This window comes from Canis lupus, chromosome 25 (genome assembly GCF_048164855.1).
Source record: "Canis lupus baileyi chromosome 25, mCanLup2.hap1, whole genome shotgun sequence".
In the NCBI taxonomy this organism is placed as follows: domain Eukaryota; kingdom Metazoa; phylum Chordata; class Mammalia; order Carnivora; family Canidae; genus Canis; species Canis lupus.
Window position 1 is genome coordinate 10387441 of NC_132862.1, and position 19038 is coordinate 10406478.

The following is a 19038-nucleotide window of genomic DNA, read 5'->3' on the forward strand; positions in this document are numbered from 1 at the left end:
CCACACGGAGCCCCACATTTGCTCAGTGGGGAGCCTACTTCTCCCTCTCCCTCTGCTGCTCCCCCTGCTTGTGCTCTCTTGCTCTCTGTCAAATAAATAAATAAATAAAATCTTAAAAAAATAATAAAATAAAATAAAAATAGGTCACTGGGTTTGGAATAAGGGAGATTATAGATATCACTGAGAAGAGCTTTCATGAAGTGCTGTAAATTAAGATATGCATATGAATACTGAATAGAAAGAGTGAGAATAAGTTATTCTCTAAAAATGGTTTTCCAAAAGCTTTTTTAAGAGTAGCATTTACCTATTTTTTTTTTAAAGATTTTATTTATTTATCAATGAGAGACACAAAGAGAGAGAGAGAGAGAGGCAGAGGCAGAGACACAGGCAGAGGGAGAAGCAGGCTCCATACAGGGAGCCCTCTGTGGGACTCAATCCCGGGTCTCCAGGATCACACCCTGGGCCAAAGGCAGTGCTAAACCCCTGAGCCACCAGGCTGCCCTAACATTTACCTTTTAATGTCTCTATGAATATGATGGTTTTCATGTAAAAAACTGATGCCATTAGCTGCACCTTGGGCAATCTTGCATCTCATGTGCCAAGATAGTGGTGGAGTACCATCCTTATGAAGAAAGAAACCAACATATTAAAAAAAAAGAGGATTAAAAAAACCTATAGAAAATATGTAACAGGACATTTTTCTAAGCAACTACTGAAAATGATATTATTTCATGAAGAATTTAGGATTGCAATTCTTAAAAGTTATTCAAAAATAATGTCTAAGTAAGATCCAGAGTTAGCATTTCTTATTTGAAAAAAAATATATAAGAGCATCTTCAAAGACTAGTCTTGACTGACAATTTTGTGTTTCAGATTATCATCTACTAGAATGGCAATCCCAGTTGTTTCCCTATGAATTGTTTAATTTTTGAAGAGTAGGAAAAATATTAAGATTAATGTGGCTTAAATAATCTTATCACAGTGAATGTTAGTATTCCAACACATTAATAGAGAGCCAAACAATCTGATGAGCAAATATCTTACCAAGCAAGACAGCCTGTCTAGCAATGAGCCGTTGGGCATATAAACATACACTAAGCAGAGGTCATCTCCATCACTTGAGAAACCAAGCAGTTCTACTAAGTTCTCATGCTGACACCTACGACAAATAATTTTCCATTCAAAATTATTATGATACATACATTTATTCAGCTGTAGGTTGGAGGTTATTCAATTTAGAGCTTTAACAGAAAAAAAGAACAAGACAATAATGATATGCTACATATCATTATATCACAATACATATATTTATAACATGTTTATATATGTTTATTGTAATCATTTACAATTTTCTGCAAACAGTTCTTTTAGTCAATACTGATCAACATTAGAAGCAAATCCTTTTCCTATTTAAGTAATCTCTCCACCCAATGGGAGGCTTGAACTCACAACCCTGAGATCAAGAATCAAATATTCTTCTAACTGAACTAGCTAGGCGCCTCCTTTTACTATTTTTTAAAAAAGGTCAATAATTTAGAACTTTGGAACTTGTGATAGTTTGGTTAAGGACTGGGCTGATATTTACCTTTGTGTAGCATAATTTTCAATGATAGTTTTATGAAAAGATTCCAAGAAGTTTGTTGAAATTGGTGTGACAACCCTTTCGAGAATTTTCTAACATAACCAAAGCACTGATTTATAGACATCTGATCTCTAATCACACCTAATTTATACATATCTGATCTTTGAAAATATCTTATTATTTATAACCTAATTTGAGTTTCTTTATCTACCAAAAGGAGTAAAACTAAAGAAAGCTGAACTATAACAAAACCTTAGGTATCTGTGGTACAGCAGAAAGAGAACCGGGCAAAGCCCTAAGTTTAGAGTCCAGCTCTGCCACCCCCTGGATATTTGACCTACAGGCAAAATTAACAGTTAATGAGATAACCTGACTGAGCCTCAGCAACTTCACCAAATGTGGATCATAACCCCTACTATATAACATGGATGCCGTGAGAATTAAATGAGCAAATACAGGAGAGTCAAGAAATATATTTAGAACATGATACACATTCTGTCCCAGTGTTTACTGGTTCTATTGATTCAAATCATCTAAAATTCTGACATTTCATTATTTCAAATAAGACTTTAATTTGAAATCAGTCTACCTCATAAATATTTTAAGAAGCACAAATTAAAACAGTAAGTACTCTGTTTTCCATCAAACTGGCACATCTTAAAAAACGAGTAGGTGACGTTTCCTGAGTTTGTACTATATAGAAGGCACTTCAGTAAGTGATTTATCTGCTTTGTTTCACTTAATCCTCATAATATTATTACTATTATTACCCTATTTTATAGATAAGAACACTGATGAATAGAGAGTTAAAATTGGCCCGGGTCATTCTTCTAGTAAGGTCCAGAAATTGGTACTTATTAAAAAAACAGGAATAATATTCAGTGGTGGTGAGGTAGCAGTGAAATTTGAAATTGTAATACATTGGTGGTAGGAGCATAAATAACCATAATTTATTTATAAAGCCATTTGGACATGTATTTGGAAAGTTTTAAGAAGTTTGTGCATTCTGAACCAGTAATTCTTCTAGGACTCTACCTAATAGAATAAGGAGGGTTGCATTTAAAGATTTATGTACAATGAGACTTAAAGGAACTTTAATTTGTAATGTTGAAAATTAGAAACAAGTAGGGCACTGATTAAATAAAATATAATCATCATATATGCTAAATAATTAATATACAATACTAAAATTAATGTACAATAACAAAATGTTTTAAAATTATTTTTAATGACATGGGAAAAATGCTACACATACATCATGAAGTGATACATCAAAATATTAGGCATGGCTGTCTCTGATGATATATTTAAGAGATGGTTTTTATTACTTTAAATATATATTCTTGTATTTCCTAGAATATCTACTTTGAACAAATTACTTTTAGGATTGCAGAGTGGATATAAAAGTGGGGGGAACAAAATCTCGAAAGAAAGAAGTTTTTTTTTTTTTTTTTTATCAGTATGCATTATTTTTAGTAGGACTGAATTAATTCCAGTCGATTATTTCTTTCTTGAGGTTAAGCACTTACAATTGGTAATTTATAGCAATGGGTGTAATTGAGTATAAATTGGTAAATCTCATTAGGATTCACATCAATAATGTACGGTGACAGATGGGGAGTACACATATTGTGGTGAGCGCGGAGTAATGGATAAAATTGTCAAATTCGTGTTGTACACCTGAAACTAATATAACAGTGTATATCAATTACATTTCAGGAGTGAAAAAATAAATTTAATAAAAAGAGAAAGGAAAAAGCTCAAGCTTTGGAATCAGACAGATCTCAGTATGAAAATCAGATATAATTTTTACTATGTGGCCTCAGGCAAGTTACATAATGTCTCTAAATATCATTGAATAAAAAGGTAAGGGAGCTTATAATAACTGTTATGAGGATTAAGTGAGACCAGACACATAAAATACACACACTATAAGTATCAGAATAAAATCCTGATTTGTTTCTCTTACTCTTTCTTTTTTCTCTCTCTCTTTTTTTTCTCTCTTACTCTTTTTGATGATGCCCAGCAATTGTCAAATGTACCGTGTCATTACTAGGCATTCTAGCATATAACTTCTTTCCTGGGTTAGTGTTGCTAAGATATCCAAGGGCCTACTATTCTATTGTTTGTTTGTTTGTTTTGTATCTCTATAATTTATCTCTCATGAATTTTGGAAGCAGCAAACATAATAGTGAAAGATAGCTGAAATCCTTTGTAACTTGGCTAGGATGTAAAATAATTCCTGTTTCAGCTCCAGGAATGTGAATATATGTAGTCACAGAATTATAAGAGTCAAAATTCTTTGAATTCCTCTAATCTAAACTCTTTATTTTAATTTTACATATTTGAAAATATCACTAGGTTCATAGCACACTATGGGTGAGAAACCAGGTCCTCTACTCCTTGACCTGCTCTTTTCTACTATACCACATTGCCAAATTAACTTACTTTGCCATGACTTTTATTTCTTGATCAAACTGCTGTTTCAGTTCTTCAGTACTAATGTCAACCATCTGAAAAAACAAAGTAATATATAATAGAATCCAATACAATAACGTCAAGGCTCCAAAAGCTAGAACAAGGTATAAGAGATTGCCTGGCTGATATAACTTTTTTAAAATAATAAGGTGTAATTCTCCCTACTTTTTTATTTTATTTTATTTTATTTTATTTTATTTTATTTTATTTATTTTATTTTATTTATTTTATTTTATTTATTTTATTTTAAAATTATGTTTTATTATTATTATTTTTAAGATTTTATTTATTCATGAGAGAGAGAGAAAGAGAGAGAGAGAGGCAGAGACACAGGCAGAGGGGGAAGCAGGCTCCATGCAGGGAGCCTGACGTGGGACCCGATCCTGGGTCTCCAGGATCAGCCCTGGGCTGAAGGCTGCACCAAACCACTGAACCAACTGGGCTGCCCAATTCTCCCTATTTTATAGAATAACTGAGAACTAGAAATTTAATGATTTGTCCAAGGTGCATAGCTAGCTAGTGGAAAAAAGCTCATAAACCATATAACCATATAAACCTTACTGAATTATTGCAGGAACAAAATGAAATAATATGAGACTTCACTGCATAAATATTCTGAAGAAAACATTTGCTGTAACAAAAAACAAAAAAGCAAATTTGAAGGCAAGAAGAAAAACAAAGCCTGAAAAAGTATTTGTAACATATGTGACAATGGGTGACTATCTTTATCATATAAATATGTATTATATGGATATTCCTAGAATATTCCTAGAATACAATAACAGCTTTATAACATAACAAAATGAGTACTTGGTGAATACTCTAGTAGAAATGGGAATGAAAGATTTAGATAAGACTTTTTTCAATCTTTTTTCTTATTGTATTTTTTTAAGCTTTATTTTTATGGTTTACTTTTATTTATTAAAAGATTTAATTTATTTATTTGAGAGAGAGAGAGAGAGAGAGAGAGAGTACAAGGAGGCGTAAGGGCAAAGGGAGAGGGAGAAGCAGACTCCCCGGTGAGCAGGGAGCTTTATATAAGGCTCAATTCCAGGATCATTACCTGAGCTGACGGCAGACACCTAACCAACTGAGCCACCCAGGAGCCCTGAAGCCTTTTTTTTTAAATGAGAAAAGTAACATAAAAAAGTTATTTTTACAAAATTTTCTTAATATCTTCCCATTTTCATCTTGATTATGCATGAAGCACTAGATAGAACAGGGCTCCTCAACTTTATTTTGTGATTCTTCTAAAATTATATGTATAATCATTCATGTATATCTATAACTTTTTGTAGGGATAGGATTCATAGCTTTCAACAATTTTTTTTTAAGTGTTAAGAACTACCAGCTTAGATTGATGTTTAAAGTAAGTATGCACTGAAATAATATATTTCCTAAAGATTTGTTTTATTTTTATTTTTTTAAAAGATTTTATTTATTTACTCATGAGAGACAGAGAGAGAGAGAGAGAGGCAGAGATGCAGGCAGAGGGAGAAGTAGGCTCCATGCAGGGAGGCCGATGTGGGACTCATCCCAGGTCTCTGGGATCATGTCCTGGACTGAAGGCCGCGCTAAACCGCTGAGCCACCCGGGCTGCCCTATTTCCTAAAGATTAATTTAAAGCTTATTATATAGTACAACACGAAGCAACTTTTCTTTTAATTCTTTTTGCTCCTAAACATATAACTTACGGCTGCAAGCTTCTTCACTGCTACAGTTTTGTTGTTCACGTAGCCTTTATATACAACTCCAAATCCTCCCTCTCCCATCTTGTTGCCACCGAGAGAAATGGGTCTCTCATCAAAGTTATTTGTGACATTCTTCAATTCATAAAATGAAAAACTGTGAAAACCTATAACATCAATAAAATAAGGAAAAAGGTATTTTGATAAAAAAGATAATGGTTTTAATAACTTTATTGTTTTCTCAACCTGATTATTTCATAAATATGCAAATATTCACATTTTTGGATTAGGCATGATAGGAGAGAGTGAAGCTATCTTTTAAATTAAAAAATTAGGCTTTATCTTAAGAATTTTGTTTGGTGATCCTCCACCCAAAACTCCGGTCACTTAATTTTTTGATAAAATGACCTTTTCAAGTTATGTAAATATTTACACATTTTTTCATACTTCTGTGGTTGTTTATATGTCCTATTGCCTGTACTCACTGATAACATGCTGACTAATACATTGCAGATGGTGTTTAATAAGTCAGGAGAGAAAAAAGAAAACCCATAAAAGAGCTATGGCCCATGTGCATGAACAGAAGGAGAGATTTATTTCAAAGCAGTGATGATCTTAATGATAACCCACTAGCGGAAAGCACTGCAATGTTACTTACGTGTATCACTACCTTCTAAACTTGTATTTTCTGGACTTGAGGAGTCAGGTGGCATATAGTTTTGTTCAAAGTTCTGCACAGGTAACACAAATGTCCTGTCTTTGCCATTGAGAGGCATCTGTTGCTGCTGAACTGTTACAGCTTCTTCAGAAGGTACTGTATTAGGAGTTTTAGGAATAGCATCTGCCAAACAAAGTAAGATACAAGTTGTCCTTCCATAAGAAAAAAATGCTTGTGAAAAAGTTAAACTAGGACTCCGTTCAGTTGACAGCATTCCAGTTTCCACATGTGAACCCCATTTTCTCATAGCACACACAAGAAGCTACCTAGGAAGAATTTGTTTTAAGTTTTGGATAAAGATGAGTAGACAGGGTAAGGTAGTGTTTTCAAAAAGTCCATGAGCCACCTACATCAGAAGCACTGAAGTGTTTGTTTAAAAACAGGGACCATAATCCAAATCAAGAATTCAGATAATGAGGTCTGAAACAGCCAAGAATCTACCTGTGTAACAAGAACCCCAGGCAATTCAGAAGCACACTCAATAGTGAGAACCACTGGTGTAAGTGGCATCAAAGGGAAAAAACAAGGTTATGAGGAAGGTATCTAGACAGTGACCTGCCAGCACATAATGTAAGGAAATCATGATCACAGATCCAACATGGTGGAAGTTGAGGGTGAAAAAAAGGCAAGAACTCAAAGAACCAAAACAAACAAAACAAAGCAAGCAAACAAAAAAACCTAACCCCAAAATCTAATTGCTGTCCTTCTAAACTTCCTATTGGCACAAAACTTCCTGACTTGAATGGTGGGCTCAGATTTGATCACAAAGCTTCTATTTCCTTAGCAGCAAAAGTCTGCAGTGCCTTATGGCTAGGGTGCTTATATGAGTTAGGGAGGGTGGAAAGAAAGAAAAGCAATCTCTAAATATAAGGCTCATCTACCAGAAGAAAAAAGTAAGAGTAAGGAGACATGTTCCTATTTCTGCCATTTGCCTTTCCATCCTAATTGTCGATGCCCTACTCACACTCACTTTACCTGGTAGCAAAAGACTCGCTGGGGCAAAAAACTCATTTTGAATCAAAAGATCCACAAGGTCACCAACTGTGCAATTTGTGGTGCCCCAGTCAAACAGTAATTCACAGGTGGGACTTTTTCCAGTTTGAAGTAATGCTTCAAATCTCCTTAAAAGCAAATAACAAGAAACCAAAATTAGTATGTAATAGACTTTACATGAAAATAGGAATTATTCCCCGTCTTGCCCACAGCACCTCCTAGAGTATGAAAGGGAAGGGGCAGCCGGAGACCCAGCAAGAATTACAGAGAACTGGGAAGACAGAAGGGAAAAAGATGCTGAGGGTGATGATACTCTGAGTTAACATATATCGAGTACTTACTGAGTATCTGCTCACTGGGCCACAGAATGCACCCACATGAACTCATTTAATTCTCAAAGATACTGTGAATATAACGCTAATTTACTAATGAGAAAACCAGGTGTGGAGAGGTAAAGTAACCAGCCCATAGCCATACAGCCAAAACATTCTATCAAAATTGAGATCCAAATTCAGATCTTACTTGACATAAGGGTGTGCTCTCAACCTACTAAGCTATATTACTTTCCTACCTGACTTAATAACTCTGCTAGCCATATGATTTTTAATAAATCATTCTGCTTAATGAAATAGAATATTGTACATGAACCTGGAGAATTATTCCTTTGATCTTATATTTCAATTAAATTAAAGGAAAAACATACACTTTTCATTCTCATTTCTTTAAAAACTTAGTTTGAAAAGTAACATTTAAAAATTTAACATTTTTTTTCTGGTTCGCCTCCAAATTATTTATGTTGAAAAATTTCAAATTTACAGAAAAGTTGTAAGAATAATACCATGAACAACTGTTTACTCTTCATCTAGATACACCAACTGACCAGTTGATAACACTTTGCCATGCTTGCGTTCTTGTCCTCTCTCTCTCCTTGTGTACATGTGTGCATGTCGGCACACACTTTAGAATGTAAGCCAAATGCCCTGTAGAATATCTCACAGTCTAGATTTGTCTGGCTACTTTCTTATGATAAAATTCAGGTTAAAAATATTTGGCAAGGGCGTCTGTATCGCTCAGTCCATTAAGCATCTGTCTTTGGCTCAGGTCATGATCCCAGGGTCGGGGATTGAGTCCTGCATTGGGCTCCCTGCTCAGCAGGGAGTGTGCTTCTCCCTCTGGCCCTCTGCCCTCTGGTGCCATGTGTATGTCTCTTTCTCCCTCTCTCTTTAAAAATCTTAAAAATAAAAATGTTTGGTAAGAATGCTATATAGGTGACATTAAGAGCCACATAAAGCAGCTTGTACCATTACTGGTGACCTAAAGTTTATTACTTGGTTAAGGAGGTGAACTTCAGATTTTTCCTTTATAAAAGTACCTTTAGCCTTCATAATTCATGAGTAACCTGTGGATAATATTTTGAAATGTTGAGTATAACTTGTTCGTCGACAACTTTTTGTCTTGTGGTTTGTTTCACTGATTGAGTCTTGCATGCATCAGTTACTCATCAGTGGTTATAAACTGGTAACTATCACTCTTTCAATAATTATTAGCTGCCATTATTCTGTAGAAAAGAGTTTTTTTCTCCCTACCACCACTGCCTCAACCATCCTCCAAAAGTTTTTATTTTTTTATTTTTTTAAAGATTTTATTTATTTATTCATGAGAGACACAGAGAGAGAAAGAGAGAAAGAGAGAGAGGCAGAGAGAGAAGTGGGCTACATGCAGGGAGCCTGAGGTGGGACTCAATCTCGGTGCTCCAGGATCCAGCCCTGGGCTGAAGGCGGCGCTAAACCGCTGAGCCACCCAGGCTGCCCCAAAAGTTTTTAATGCTAATATCAATAAACTATTTTTGAAAGTTGCTTCTCAATGCTTAAACTTAAACTTCTTTCAAGTAATTTAAGATGTTTATCCTTCAAATGAGGAAACATTTCCTGGAAGAACTAAGATGGGGTTAAGGCTTTGGGATCTTTATCAAGTTAAGGCTGAAAATCACAAATTAATGTCTTTTACTCTTGCTTCCAAAGACAGATTTTGGGCTGAACTTTGGGCCAAAATAACTGACAAGACAAAAATCTGCACTCATATTTTGTACTAAATCAAGCAGACATAAATAGAGACAAAGAATGAAATTATCTGAAGATAGTGTTGGAAAATTCTGGCTAAGAACTAAGAATTCTGTTCATAGATGTATACATTTACAATCAACTTTAAAATATCAGTTTGAAGAATTTCCAAAGTACACTGTTACGGTAAGTAGAGATTCACACACTTAGAATTTTATTAGAGATTCTTAAGATGCCCGTGTGTTCAATCTGGACATGACAAATGTGAGGCAGAGGGAACTTTCTCAGCTTGCTAAATAGAAAACTAGAGTAAAAGTGGGAATCTTCTCACCTAAAAATTTATTTGCAAGATCATAATACTACCCTCACTGACATAATGGAGAATGAAGCAAAAGCTGCAAAAACAGGAAAAAAAAAAAAAGAGGTTACTTATTAAGATTATCTCCCCTGGAAAGAGTTTTACTTTCTGAATTGCAACATTAGGTTGTATTTATATCTATTAATCATTCTAGAGTAGGATGTAAGAATTTAAAAAGGAAAAGAATTTTATATGTTACCTTATGTGAAACTGATTGTATCTATCATCACCAGATGGTTTTTTAATAGCTACCGCTAACTTCTTCCATCCTTCTTGAGGATCAATAAAATCTGACAACTTCCTAATTAGTCCAAGATTGAGGCAGCGCACATATGTTGAAGATGTTATGGGTTTATTCATCTTCTATTCCTAAAATACGGAAAATTCTCATTAAAATTTTACAGTAGTTTTAGCAATGACATCTGTAAGCTTATAAATCACATTTTATTACAATATATGAAATGTTACAACTGATTACACCATAATAAAGGAATACTCCAAAGTCAACTAATTGATATTCTAAGGAGAAATTAAAATTGTGGTTCATTTGTCTAATTGTCCTCTGGTCTTAGTTTCTTTCTCTACGTGTAATTATCAATAACAAATTGAGGAATTTTTTTCCTGATATTTCTTAAATGTAATTTACACAAAGAAGTGAAAAACTTACTTTTGCAGAAAAATTCCTGAAAACTCAAGAATCAACTCTATTCATAAAAAATTTATTTTTCAATTTAAAATATTTTTCCCAACCAGTATTTATTTACTATTGAACACTTACCAACACTCTTTGGTAGAAGTAAAAAAAAAAAAAAAAAAAAAAAAAAAAGTCCTAAAATAATTTGAGTCGTATTAAAATATATGGTGAATAATCAACTTTTCCTATAATATGCTCCACATCATTTGAGTCCAATAGACCAGTCTGATCATAATTCATTCCCTACTAAGCCAAACCCTATGGTTCACCACTTTACACTCTAGAGAAAACCTTTATTTCCTCAGTCCCTTCTTTCTTTTGCCTACCACCCTGGAGAGCCATGGTTATGAATACATTTCATAATTTTACTTGTATACCAGCACTGCTGAATATAGCTATAGAAAATTAGATAACTGACTAAGTAGACTGGTCTGAACACAAATTTATGGGGCCTCTTTCCACGGGGCCATCAACGCTGCTGTGAAGTGTTACTTGTCTTTGCTCATTATCCTTAGTGGCTTTTTCATGCCTTTATCTCTCTCCATGTGGTTTTATTTGACCTCCATGCCTTTCCTTCTCAGCAAGTGGCAACCTTTCCTCCCAGTTAATCAAGACAAAGAGATTCAGATATTCTTCTGTCACTTATTCTCCTTCCCTCTATATTTTTATCTTTAAAATCTGATATAATTAATTTTTTGAGTAAAGAATAGATTTATGTGACACAAAATTCAGAAGCTATAAAAGAGCAAAAACCAAAATGTCTCCCTATATTCTAGGCCTCCATATTTGTATTCTCTTCTCTTTGGCCTTCTTCAACCACCACATCTAAGTAGGTCTATCTGCCCTCAACCTAATTATCTTTCATCACTGCACAATGTAATTGTAATCATGTATTTATTTGCTTGTTTACTATCTGCCTCCTCCATTAGACTATGAGCTCCATGAGTTCATTTCACTACTAATAGATAACTACTCACTAGCAAGTTGTATGTACTGCTGATAAGATTTATGAATGGATGAATTTGCTGTTGAGTACCATGCTAGGTAATTCATATATTTCACTTACTCCTTATAGTAATGAAGGCAATTTCAATCTCTTTACTTCACAAAGGTAGTAAATGAGAGAGTTGGACTTGAATTCCTATCTGACTCCAAAATTCATACCATATGTCCACAAGCAGGCTTGTGTAATTCAATGCATTGTTCAAGTCACTCTCTTTTCTATAAAGATAAAACATTTCCTCTTATTTATTCAAATATTCAAAAACCTTGTATGTCAGGCTTTGTACTAAGTTATGGGAGCTACAGAAAGGAGAAAAAAAATCTTTATTTTCAAGCTTCTCAGTATAGCAGGGGATACAAACAATTATAGTGAGTGATAAATGTTACAAGAGGTGTGTGCAGAGTGTGGAGGCCCAGAGGAGCATGGAGCCAAGGCAGTCTGAAGGAAATATATCAAGACAGAGTTGGGTGGGGAAGAAGATTGGAAGGATGAGTGAAAAGGAATGAGGAGAAACCTAAAAGGAAATTCCAGGCAGCAGGAATAACAGGGAGAACATGAATTAGACTCAGGCAAGGAGTTTGCTATGGCTGGAGCATAGGAAGCATGTTCTTAAGTAGTAAGAGATGAAATGGAAAAGTTGGCAGGGACAAATCATGTGCCTCATATACTGAGACAAGAAGTTTAAGTTTTATAGAAAAGTTACAGGGAAGCTATTTCAAGATTTTAAAGTTTTACTTATTTATTTGAGAGACAGGGAGAGCATGAGCCCTTGAGCAAGGGGAAGGGGTGAGGGAGAGACTTCAAGCCGACTGTACGCTGAGCTTGGAACCTGATGTGGGGCTCAATCTCACAATTGTGAGATCATAACCTGAGCTGAAATCAGGGGTCAGATGCTTAATAGACTGAGCCACCTAAGCATTCCCATTAGAGGATTTTACAGAAAGGTGCTATATGATATTATTTGGTTAAGTGGATTCCTCTGGATAAAAAACTTGAGATGTATATCGAGACAAAGAGACCAGCTTGAAAACTTAGGGATAATCTAAGTGAGAAGAAATGAAAGCCTGAAAAAAGTTGAGGAATTTAGAAAAAAAAGATTCAAAGATTTAGGAGGCCAAATCAATATTGTTTAATGAAAAATTGGATATTAAAGGAAAGGAGAGTGAGGAAAATGAGGAAATTGATTCCTGGCTTTTTGGCTTGAGCAGTTAGATATTAGAGGAAATGAAGTGTTCATAATCACATTAAATGTTAAATATCTACTCTGGTACCATGTAGGGGAGTCGAGATATATGGTCTGAAGCTTAGGAGAAAGGTTTAGGTAAAGAATACTCACTATATGAGCATTCTCACATATTCGTAAGTGAATCATGAGGTTGCCTATTAGGAACATATGGATTGTGAAGAAATGGAGAGAAAGAAGAATCTTTAAAACTATTGATACGCCATGGAGGTAAGAAGACAACTAGGACAATTAGCATATCAGAGAATTCTAGAATGAAGGATAGGTTAGTATAAAAGACCCAGAGATCTAATAAATACTGATGGATATGTTAGATTTGGAAACTGGGTGGCTTAAGAAGAGTTTTAATGGAGCAGTGAGTAAATGGGAACAATGCATTTTCCAAGGAATCTGGCTTTGGAGAGAAGGAGAGAGAAAGAGAGAGAGATAAAGGGAGGGAGAGAGAAGGAAGGCATCAGTTCTCAAATTTGGTCTTGGTACCCTTTACACTGTTAAAAATTTCTGTGGACTCCAAAGAGCTTTTGTTTATTTTGATTATATTTACCAATATTTACCTTATCTGAAATTGACACTGAAAAATTTTAAAAACTATTCATTAACTCATTAATAATAACAAATGTACTACATGATAGTATACATAATATATTTTGATAAAATAACTACTTTTTCCAAAATAAATGAAGAATGACATTATTTCACGGTTTTATTAATCTCTGTAATATTCAACTTAATAGAAGATAGCTGGATTCTCATATCTGCTTTTGCATTTACTCTCCTGCAACATATTGATTTGGTTGATATATATGAAGAAAATCCAGCTTCACACATAGAGTTGAAAACAGAATTTTAATAGCCTTGTCACAAAGTAGTAGGTATTTCTCTTTCACACTATAGTGAAACTTGATAAAAGATAATTTCCTAACAGCTGCAGTGTGGAATCTGAAATCGTATCAATGAACTGTTTCATTAAAATCCATTGTATTCTGAATGAATCTTTTACCCATCAGTGATTTTGATGCTATGAACTTCTTGAACGAGACTTGGGGACCTCAACCACACCCTGAAAACTCCTGGTTTAAGATTTGTTTTAAGGGTTAAGCTTGGTTGAAGATACAAAAGGGATAGTGAAGGGAGGATAGGTGAAGATGTCAGCCTTGAACAGAGGAAATTTTTTCCTCCAAATCTAGAAAGAGGGGTTTGGATAGAGACATATTTTAAATAAGAGGGAGAATTCCCACACAATGTTATTTTCTTGGTGAAACAGGAGGTGAGGTCATCTAGGGCGAGGTAAAAGAATTGCCTAATTACCTTGAGGGCCACTTGGCAAATGCCTGTGATTTCTTTAAGCTCAATGCAAAAGGCACTATTGGTGTTCCCTGATAGTCATATCTGTTGCTCCAAACTGTCACCAGTCATTATTCTAATATAACAATTATCATATTTTATTGTTTATGTGTCTGCCTTCTCCTCTAGATGGTGTGCTCTCCTAACCAGAGATCCAACCCAATCGGGCTTTAGAAGCTACTCACATATTTGTGTTGAGTGAGAGAAAGACTGTTTTTTTTCAAATTAAGAAATTATTTCTGCCTATAGATTTTGCAGTTGCTCCATTCACATTATTTTCCTTTACTCAGATTTCCTTCCATTGTAAGAAGTACAATGTGATTGTCAAAACTAGTAAAGGTTAAGACCACTTGGCAATCCTACAGTCTTGAGCTAAAATACAGGAAATTGCGAATAAAAAGTCTATCTTAGGACCAGGGATAAATTCTGTAGCTCTCTTACACCTAGATTTCTAACAAAGTTGTTGTGTAGGGATACCAAAAAAAGAAAGCCTTCTGATAACTCCTCTCTCTCTCTCTCTCTCTCTCTCTCTCTCTCTCTCTATATATATATATATATATATATATATATATGCCTGTAAACTCAGAATTGAAAATTTTATTTTAAGCACACATTTGGAAGAACGTATACTAAAAAATTAAAGGTGATTATCTCTTGATGGTGATTTTTTTTAAGATTTTATTTATTTATTCATGAGAGACACAGAGAGAGAGAGAGAGAGAGAGGCAGAGACATAGTCACTGGGAGAAGCAGGCTCCATGCTGGGAGCCCGACGTGGGACTCGATCCCAGGTCTCCAGGATCACTCCCTGGGCCAAAGGCAGGCACCAAACTGCTGAGCCACCCAGGGATCCCCCTTGATGGTGATTTTTTTTTTTTTTTTTTGATGGTGATTTTTATGGTGGTTTTAGTTCTACTTGCTTTTCTGCATTTTCAACAATAAAAAGTTACTGTGCAGAAGAAATAAAAAGTATCAATTATTTCAAAGTGTTCAAGAGTTTAGTGTGCCCAGGATTAATAGAAGTAGAAAAAGATATAGTGCTTACAAATAAATAAATAAATATCTTCATGACTTTTCTCATGGCACAGAAAAACTATTCATGTTTTTATTTTAATTTTTTAATTTTTATTTTATTTTTTTTAAAGATTTTATTTATTCATTCATGAGAGACACAGAGAGAGAGAGAGAGGCAGAGACACAGGAGGAGGGAGAAGCAGGCCCCATGCAGGGAGCCTGATGCGGAACTCGATCCTGCGTCTCCAGGATCATGCCCTGGGCTGAAGGTGGCGCTAAACCCCGAGCCACCCAGGCTGCCCCCCATTCATATTTTTAAACAAGGCAACTTGGACAAGAACAAAAGGTAAGATAATAATCGAGAAATATACTAAAACCAATGTTTACTTGTGGAAACCAATACTTCTCATTTATATGGAGGTTCTCCAATAGATAAAGTACTATGCCCCAGATAGGAAAACAAAAATTTTTGTCACGTGAATGAATGAAGTTTTAAGACTGTGCCTCATAAGCAGTCTGATCAGAGGGAGAGAGTATAGAGGTGAGGAAGAAGATGGAAGCTGCATGGGCCTGAGTTCTAACGTAGCTCTCCCACCAATCAATTGTGATCAGACTTAATAATTCAATTTCTTTGGATCTTGGTTTCTTTATCTGAAAAGCAGAGATGGTAATAGCTAAGGCTTGCTATAAGATTTTAAACTAACACATGCAAAGGGCCTATCAATAATTAGGTGATTTTTAAAAAAATGCTGCAATAATTATTTTATGGCTGAAGTTATTCTTGTATCACATTTTTTTTTTTAAAGAAAAGGAATCTGCAGACTTGTATATAAGCTCAGTTTTTAGAATAGTGGTGAGGGGCTACTGACAGAGTAGAAATTAGAGGTTGGGGAATATAAGTTTTTCAGGTAATGATAGTCCTATTTTATTAAGCATAGTATTTTTAACATATTTATAACCATCCTAAAATACATTATTCACTCCCATGCTTTCTTAGGCAAAATATGCTGGATAACCATTAGTCTTTATTATTGGACAACTCAACACTAGCATTATGAGCAAAAGCTGGTGACACCTTCTGGACCTACTAAATTTTACAGGGCTGGCCTTCGAAAGCGGGGTATGTGCTGGTATGCCATACAATACACAGAACACATAATTCTCAAGCATGGATTTAATTCAATGGTTAAGTAATTTAAAATGCTTTGGATATATTAAATATATATATATATATATATATAATGTTTGGATGTATTAAAAACATACATTGTTTTTCAATCTTCTGAAATATTGAATATTGAAATAAATCAAAGTATTTACTGAGTGTCTACTTTGTGCTGGATATTGATCCAAGTTCCTGGAGATGAAGCATTAGGAAAATAAGAAAAAAATAACTGAACTTGGAAAGCCTGGGTGGCTCAGTGGTTGAGCATCTGACTTTGGTTCAGATCACGATCCTGGACTCCTGGGATCAAGTCCCACATCGGGCTCCCCGCAGGGAGCCTGCTTCTCCCTCTGCCTGTGTCTCTGCCTCTCTCTGTGTGTGTTTCATGAATAAATAAAATCCTTAAAGAAAAAGAACTGAATTCATGGGACTTATATTCTAATAGAGGAAGACCGGCAATAAGCAAATAAACTCTATACTAGGCTAGATGGTGCCAAATGGAGTGGACAAAAATAGAGAAGGGATTTCAGTTTTTTTTTTTTTTTTTTTTTTGATTTCAGTTTTAAACAGGATAGTCAGAGCAGTTCTCAATAAGAAAGTGCCAGGGGCAGCCCTGGTGGCTCAGTGGTTTAGCACTGCCTTCTGCCCAGGGCCTGATTGTGGAGACCTGGGATCGAGTCCCACGTCAGGCTCCCTGCATGAAGCCTGCTTCTCCCTCTGCCTGTGTCTCTGCCTCTCTCTCTCTCTGTCTCTAATGAATAAATAAAATCTTTAAAAAAAAATAGGAAAGTGCCCTGTGATTAAAGGTCTGGAGAAATGGGAATGTCACACTCTGGGATATCAGTGGGAAAAGTTATGGGGCAAAAGGAATACTACAAATATAAAGGTCTGAAGTGGGCCCACTGAGAACAGCAGGGAGACAGTAACTATGGAGAGGAAGGAGCAGGAAAGCAGCAGATTGAACGAGTGGTCAGGCACCAGGTCTCAAAAGCTTTACAGCTTTTGTATTGATTTTGTTTCATCCTCTGAGTGAGAAGACAGTGGAGGCGTTGAGAGCAGGAGAGATATGCTCTGTATTGAGGTCTTGAGAGGCCCCTGGGGCTGCTGCTGAGAGGAAAGGGTGCTAGAGCAAGAGCAGAGAAGCAGGAAGAGACCGGTTAGCGGCCTACACCGACAATCCAGGTGGGAGATGCTGGAGGCTTGGACCAGAGTGGCAGCAGAGTCCCAGGAGGCTGGATATTTTCTCAAGTCGAGCAAATAGAATCCTGTGCGCTGATATGAAGCGTGAGGAGGCTGCACCAAGGTTTTCAGCCTGAACATTTCTTGACATTGACTTAGATGGAGAAGACTGCGGAGGGAGCAAGTTTGGCCCGCAAGATCAGGCGCTTGGATCGGAGAGGTAGAAAGCAAGCTTCAAGTGGGTGTTCAGCATGAGAGAATTAAAGAAATAGGATCTTTCTGACGAATTCCTTCAGGGATTACCCCTAGAAAGGGAGAAGGCAGACTTTAATGTTCTCTACTCTTAGGGCTCCTGGGGCAGATAGGTTTTTTCAGGCAGTATAGGAGCTCTAGGTTCCCATGCTAAAGAGCTAGAATGTTTCCTCGCTTTCTCGGGGTCTGCTTCCTTACCCCCCTGTTTTCTCTCTCGCTCCAGGCTCTCAGGTCTGCTCTTCCCATCTGACAATGTACTTCTGGGATCCTTACACCGCTCTCCACTTCCTAATGTCCCGGGAGCCTGGAAGCCAGGGTGACAAGCGAACTAGAATCTTGCGGAGGCTCGGGAGGCTTTCCACCCGACGAGCATCTTTGCCCGGAGCTGCCCTTCACTTCCTGGTTCTCAGGAAAACAGCTGCGTTTCGCAAACTGGTTCCCGCCACGCAGGGCCTGGGAATCGACAAACCCGACGCGAGGTCGGACCGAGCCACGCAAGGGCCTGCGGACGCCTTTTCGCGCCCCAGCGTCCTCCTCGGGCCCGATTAACTGTCCGATCCTCGGGAACCCACCCAAGTCTGCACCCTGGAGCAGGCTGTGCCCGCGCCACCTACTTCCTCTCTCTGACTTTTCTCACTTTAAAGACTGAAGGCGATGCTCCTTCCGAAACCGTCCTTCCACAACCCTGCGGCCCAGGCATGGAGGCCGGAGCGCAGACCTCGGACGGCGGCGGGAATTCCTTACCTGGCTAGGAGCGGGAAGCCGGAGCACCGGGGCACCGAGGCACCGAGGCACCGCCCCGCTGAGCCGGCTGGCGGAGGGACCCGGGGGCTCCGAAAGGCACCGGGGTGGGGCGGGGCCGACCTGTTAGGCCCCGCCCACGCCCCGCCCACACGACAAAACTCCCGCCCGGGCCCCGCCCACACAGCATGACCCAGACACCTGGCCCCGCCCACACCACGACGCCCCGCCCCTTCGCCGGGCCTCGCCCACATCACAAAACTCCCGCCCAGGCCCCGCCCACACAGCGTCGCCCAGTCACCGGGCCCCGCCCACACAACGCCACCCCGTCGCCGGGCCACGCCCACATCACAAAATTCCCGCCCCAGGCCCCGCCCACACCACGGCGCCCCGCCCACACAACACCACCCCGTCACCGGACCACGCCCACATCACAAACTCCCGCCCCAGGCCCCGCCCACACGGCACCACCCAGTCACATGGCCCCGCCCACACAGCGCCATCCCGTCACGGGCCCCGCCCACAC

General features: G+C 37.4%; 1 protein-coding gene across 9 annotated transcripts in view; it reads right to left on the minus strand.

Annotated features, from left to right (window-relative positions):
- Positions 1 to 18663, minus strand: part of IRAK4 (interleukin 1 receptor associated kinase 4) — a 27604-nt gene extending 8941 nt beyond the window's left edge. Inside the window, exons 1-11 of one of the 9 annotated variants that reach the window (XM_072798259.1) lie at positions 18516 to 18580; positions 17970 to 18075; positions 17510 to 17824; positions 11638 to 11792; positions 10077 to 10246; positions 7442 to 7587; positions 6407 to 6589; positions 5755 to 5915; positions 4031 to 4095; positions 1045 to 1159; positions 513 to 622 (exon numbers count right to left, since the gene is read on the minus strand). In XM_072798259.1, coding sequence (XP_072654360.1) covers positions 513 to 622; positions 1045 to 1159; positions 4031 to 4095; positions 5755 to 5915; positions 6407 to 6589; positions 7442 to 7587; positions 10077 to 10237 — 941 coding nt within the window. In that variant the 5' untranslated portion in view covers positions 10238 to 10246; positions 11638 to 11792; positions 17510 to 17824; positions 17970 to 18075; positions 18516 to 18580. Of the gene's footprint in view, positions 1 to 512; positions 623 to 1044; positions 1160 to 4030; positions 4096 to 5754; positions 5916 to 6406; positions 6590 to 7441; positions 7588 to 10076; positions 10247 to 11637; positions 11793 to 17509; positions 17825 to 17969; positions 18076 to 18408 lie in introns of all 9 variants that reach the window. The other 8 variants (XM_072798256.1, XM_072798258.1, XM_072798257.1 and 5 more) reach the window with 8 other exon arrangements.
- Between the last annotated feature and the right edge of the window lie 375 nt (positions 18664 to 19038).